At 43.1% G+C, this 6000-nt stretch overlaps 1 protein-coding gene and 1 long non-coding RNA gene across 2 annotated transcripts; both read left to right on the top strand.

Annotated features, from left to right (window-relative positions):
• Positions 1-2087: 2087 nt before the first annotated feature.
• On the top strand, positions 2088-3062 carry LOC120420600 (2-oxo-4-hydroxy-4-carboxy-5-ureidoimidazoline decarboxylase-like). The gene is made up of 3 exons (XM_039583673.2): positions 2088-2291; positions 2347-2685; positions 2756-3062. Coding segments are annotated over exons 1-3 (525 nt in total). The 5' UTR covers positions 2088-2289; the 3' UTR covers positions 2940-3062.
• A 1087-nt stretch (positions 3063-4149) lies between these two features.
• Positions 4150-5940, top strand: LOC120420613 (uncharacterized). The gene is made up of 3 exons (XR_005605873.2): positions 4150-4632; positions 4699-5215; positions 5281-5940. It is a non-coding gene; the product is annotated as an uncharacterized LOC120420613 (long non-coding RNA).
• The last annotated feature ends 60 nt before the right edge of the window (positions 5941-6000 follow it).

Raw genomic sequence — 6000 nt, 5'->3', positions numbered from 1 at the left:
ACACGGATCGGCTCAAACCAACCACAAAGCTGAAGGTGCTTGGAACGGAGGTGGACTGGTCGCAGGTCGTTCGGTATCTCGGACTGCTGATCGACTCCAAGCTGCTGTTTCGGTACCACCTCGACGACAGGATCATCAAGGGCATCGCGATGCTCAAGAAGCTGTACCCGATCATTAACCGTCGGTCGAAAGCATCGCTGAAGAACAAGCTGGCAGTCTACAAGATGGTGGTGGCTCCGATGCTGCTGTACGGTTCCCCGGTCTGGCAGGGGTGTGCCATGACCCACCGGAAGAAGCTGCAGGTGATCCAGAACAAGTTCCTGCGACTGATTCTGAACCAGCCCTGGAGAACAAGGTCCTCTGACCTCCATCGGCTCGCTAGCATCGAACCTGTCGACGCGAGGCTGGCTTCACTGGCCGAGAAGCATCGGAACAGGGCGCTGGTGTCGGAGCACGGGTCAATCCGCGGATTGTACCCCTGAGTGAGTGTGCTTGAGTGTTTGAGAGTGTGTTAGTTTTAAGGCAGCGTGCTTTCTGATTAAGCTAGGTAGGATATTTTAATAATTCAAAAAAACAGCAGCCTGAAATGCGCGATGTAGACTTTAGAATTAGTTTAAAATTTCAGTTCACTTGAACACCATTATAACTAAGCCTGAAAAGCAGTTGTGCTGAATCCCTTACTCTGTAAACCCCTGGATTTTAAACCGACTAAATAAAACAAAATTTGATTTAATGCAAAAAAAAAATGAAGGCTGGCTTCAGTCGGTGGTCTACCACCGAAGCGAGAGGAGCTCAGCTCCTCTCGCAAGCGCCATCAGGTGGCGTCTTCTGGAACTAGCCTTCCCGATTCCCTACAAAACCACGGGAAATTTGAAGGCTGGCTTCAGTCGGTGGTCTACCACCGAAGCGAGAGGAGCTCAGCTCCTCTCGCAAGCGCCATCAGGTGGCGTCTTCTGGAACTAGCCTTCCCGATTCCCTACAAAACCACGGGAAATTTGAAGGCTGGCTTCAGTCGGTGGTCTACCACCGAAGCGAGAGGAGCTCAGCTCCTCTCGCAAGCGCCATCAGGTGGCGTCTTCTGGAACTAGCCTTCCCGATTCCCTACAAAACCACGGGAAATTTGAAGGCTGGCTTCAGTCGGTGGTCTACCACCGAAGCGAGAGGAGCTCAGCTCCTCTCGCAAGCGCCATCAGGTGGCGTCTTCTGGAACTAGCCTTCCCGATTCCCTACAAAACCACGGGAAATTTGAAGGCTGGCTTCAGTCGGTGGTCTACCACCAAAGCGAGAGGAGCTCAGCTCCTCTCGCAAGCGCCACCAGGTGGCGTCTTCTGGAACTAGCCTTCCCGATTCCCTACAAAACCACGGGAAATTTGAAGGCTGGCTTCAGTCGGTGGTCTACCACCGAAGCGAGAGGAGCTCAGCGCCACCAGGTGGCGTTTCAGGAACTGGCCGCTTCCCTATAAAAAAGCATGCGCCTCAAGGTGATGCCTTCTCTAAATACCACCTAGCCTTCCTCACATAAAGTTAAAAAATCAAGAATTCAGCTAAATGATTCTTTATTCGTTCTTCGTCATTTTGGTTATGCCTGTTACATTACCACTGCACCTTTTTTGCAAACATTAACTGTTAGCTGATTGAGCTAGATTTTATTACTATTAAATTCAAGAATAAGACATAATAAGGCGCATGGTAGATTACATAACATCAATTGGCCAAATTATTCAATGAAATTCGTAAATTTCAACTGGCAAGCTGGCAAAATGATAACTCCATTCAGTATCACCTATCTCTGCTCTGTACTTAAATACGAACACCAACGGGCAGGATCGGCGCTAAAAACAGCACTGAGGATGATAGCGACTCGAAACAACGACTTTTTTATTTAGACATAAATAAGGTACAGAGGACCTCTTTTGGACCTAACGAGGTGTCGTCGCTAGAACGCAATGTCCTGATCGACGACAGAACCATTGACTCTCCAGCAAACGTGAGAAGCACAGAGTAGCAATATTCGATTCATCTCACTTTTTGCTATCAACTGGAATTGTTACTCACTCGTTTCAGAGTCCGGATCGGAGAGCAAAATAAGTACGTCAGGCAAACAGTGCCAGGTTGGTTGCAACTGATAAAGCAACGAAGGAATGACCTATTCGCAGATGCAGGCAGCTCGACATCTCAAAAGCCAGAGACGAAAGTCAGTCAAAGACGGGACGTCGAGTGGAGAACAAGTGTCTGGAGAACTTTACCTGGAATTGAGAGAATAAAAAGTGTCAAACGAAATCATAAGAAATGTACGTGTACTTTGGTGCTCAATGCCTCGAATAACGTTACAAACCTTGTCCCCAGGCGTACCAAGCTAACCCTGGAGCAGCTGAACGCCCTGCCGGTGTCCGAGTTCCACAAAACGTTCGAGAATGTCGTCGAGTGCTGGCCGGAGGCTGCGATCTTCTGCTCGGCCATGTTGCCCTTCAAAAGCTTCGAGGCGATGATCGTGACCTTTGAAAATTATCTGCACCGGCTGAGCACGGAAAACAAGCTACGGATTCTGCGACTTCACCCGGATCTTGCGGGCAAACTGCTGGACGTTCAGCAACTCACAGAAGAATCGAGTTACGAGCAGTCAAGCGTTGGTTTGGACAAGCTTACCCCGGAGGATAAACGGCAAATCACGGCGTTGAACGAAGAGTACGACTGATCTTGATAGGGGGTCGACCCAGCGTTGCTCACTTTCCGTAACTTATCTCTTTCCTCGCAGGTACAAGCTAAAGTTCGGGTTTCCGTTTGTGGTTTGTGTGCGCGAGGCGTCCAAGTTCGAGGCCATCCTGCGGGGGATCACCGAGCGGGTCAACAACCGGCCCGAGCAAGAACTGGAAACGGGTATCAACGAGGTGAAGAAGATCTGCCGGTTGCGGATTCTGCAGCTGGTGAATCAGTTGTGAGTCGGTTAACGAGAGTGATGCGTTTATTTTAATTGACTGAATGATCTTTTAATTCAATAAGTTGGTTTATGAAATAAATTGGTTTTAAAAAACAAGGAGCATACATCAAGATAACTTTACTTTGTTTATGGTGAAATTATCCAATCAAAACGATTTAAGATAAAACGTTTTCCACAAAAAACAGAAAACTGAAATTGTCTAACCTGTTTTAATATGATAACATATATTGTATATGAAAATGAAAAACAACGTAGTGAGTTATATTCTCAATAGTTTCTATTAATTCATTAAGGTAAATATGAACTTTGCGTTTTTGTCTCCCCCTTATAAATTGTAGAAAATTTAAAAGGCAAACAAATATTTATTCAGTGGAAAAATTAAAACATGTATTGGATTTTTTTAATAATTCAGAATTCTATAACATTTATTTTTGCATTTTTAATTTTGATGTTTTTTTTAAGCAATGTAGCATTTCCATTCCAGCAGTTTTTGCTTTTTTCTACAATGTATACCTTATGGGAGAACTGTCATTTCTACCACTCGAATCGGGTACTCATTACTCCATTGGGAATTTTGGGACCACATTTTGTAAAATGAGTTAACTTTAGAGAATCAAAATATTTTTAGTAATATCATTGATATTTTGCTATTTTTATCATTGGTATAACTGTTATATTTGTTTCCTAAATTTGTTAAAAACTAAATTTACTTATTTTATTATTTAAAATTTACAAAAACTTGGAAAAAATATAAAAGCCTAAAAAAATCTTGTCAGAGCATACAAAATTTTAACTGCACATTTCGCATAAATGACCCATATGAAATATCAGCAAGCTGAGAAAACGTAAGGCGAATTTGTGAAAACCATAAAGTTAAGTGTTTGGATTTCACGTTTATCGAGTTTTCTAGAACAAAATGCTAATTTTTATAAGTAACTATCCAAATAATTTATAAAACAAGATGAAAAGTCCGGGTTTCGAAGCGTCCGGGAATTTGAAGCATGACGTTATGTTCAATTCAAAATATTCTATCCATGAAAACGTGGTAACTAATGGTACCACATAAAAATTAAAAATTTGATTAAAAAAGGTGCAGTGGTAATGTAACAGGCATAACCAAAATGACGAAGAACGAATAAAGAATCATTTAGCTGAATTCTTGATTTTTTAACTTTATGTGAGGAAGGCTAGGTGGTATTTACACTGAAACTAAAATCATGATTGATTCTAAATGTCAACTGCACATAACTGTATCTCAAATCAGCGTAATAATAACTATGATCTTTCATATTGAACCTCATATGCTCCACATATAAATTTGAATAAACATCTTCATAGATTTTATATGCGTACTGCACATAACCGAGCTTGCATACTGTTAGATAAAAAATATTGTTTACGCAAATAACCCTTGTGAGCATCGCATATAAGTTTTATATGCGCAATACTATAGATTTTTGCAGTATGCTTTTACTCATAAAAAATATATGCAATGCTCACAACATTTATGAGTGCATGCTCGATGTGCGCGTATGCGAGTGTATGCGATGTGCATAAACGTGCATAATTGAACAAGATTGCCACGGTGGAATAAAACGAGTTCGGTCTCGGGTTTTCTTTTGAAAAGTTTTCTTTTAAAAAGTAGTTTTTTGTGCATAATCGGTTGGTCTGATTAATTAAATCTTCTAGCAAAGGTAAGCAAACGTTAATCTCGGGTTATCCTTGTTTCGGCAAGATTTCACATTTTACTTTTCTTCCAGCTTCGACGATAATGTCCGGCGTCCGGGAACCTCGCTCGCGGTCCCGCGAACTCTGGGAACTGGGAAAACCCGCAGTAGGCACCGGAGTCCTCCGCCGTCGAAGAGGAGAGCGTCGGCTTGGTGGATCCGGAAGTTGAGCCAGTAGCAACAGCCTCGAGGTTCATTTTGTCCCAGAATTTGTCTATTGTGAAACTGTACTCAAACGGTGTTGAGGCCGATTCCGCGCACCGAGATTGCAGGCGATTCCTGCTCGAAGGTGGTCCAGACCCAAGTCCAGACCAGACCAGATTCAAAGCATGTTTGGCCACATCGGTAAGAAATACGAGATCCGGCTGTATCTAACGATCTGGAGCGTGTCCTGTTCGGTGGTGTCCCGGGTTTTCCACGTCAATTAATTTGAAAGCAGCAGATGGAGATGGCCGCCAATGGGACGCTGGTTTCGGGACTGCAGAACAGCGACGGGCCGTGCAGATTGCTTCTGGAGGTTGTGAACCGCATCGGATTGGTTCCCAACCAGGTTTGTAGAGGAGATATGTGTAGTGTGGTGAGGAGATGCTAAACGTTTTTTTTTTCATTTCGCAGATCGTGAGAACCATCGATCGAAAACTTCATCTTCCAGTGCTGCTGTCGATCTTGACACAAATAACATCGAGCTGGACGTCAAGTCGGACATGTGCTTCGAGAATTTGATGAACCACATCAAGCAGCCGGTAAGGTCAAGGACGTTCGGTGAAACAAAGAGCAACGAAGCAGCCGCTCAAGAAGTCTCTCCTCCCGGAAACGGTCCCTCTCAAAGCGATCTCCCATAAACGGACGGAGCCGCTCTCGTTTCAGGAACCACCGCAAGTGCTCCAAGTCGGCAATCGTAGCTTAATAAAAGTTAAAAAATGAATCAAAAACTTTTTTTATGATTAAGAAAGAAAATATTAGTATTAGAAGTAATACATAATGATAAAATGCATGACTATCAAAAATCAATTGAAAATTCATTATAAATTGTGGGTGCTGCACTTACATGTTATATGTGGGTGCAAATAGCCGCATAATTCAATCTGTGAGCATTGCATATAACATTCATATGCCGTGAGCATATTTTTCATGTGCGTTGGCATATTTCTATTCCTTATCCATTTATATGCAGTGCTCACACAGTTCATGTGCAGCGCATATACCGGTCAAATGTAGAGGCATTCTGCAAAAATCTATATGCGAAACTAATAGCATACATCATGATATTTATTTCAGTGTAGAGAAGGCATCACCTTGAGGCGCATGCTTTTTTATAGGGAAGCGGCCAGTTCC

The sequence above is a fragment of the Culex pipiens genome, chromosome 2 (assembly GCF_016801865.2).
Source record: "Culex pipiens pallens isolate TS chromosome 2, TS_CPP_V2, whole genome shotgun sequence".
In the NCBI taxonomy this organism is placed as follows: Eukaryota; Metazoa; Arthropoda; class Insecta; order Diptera; family Culicidae; genus Culex; species Culex pipiens.
The sequence above is the reverse complement of the archived record's forward strand: the minus strand, read 5'-3'. Positions and strand labels throughout refer to the sequence as shown.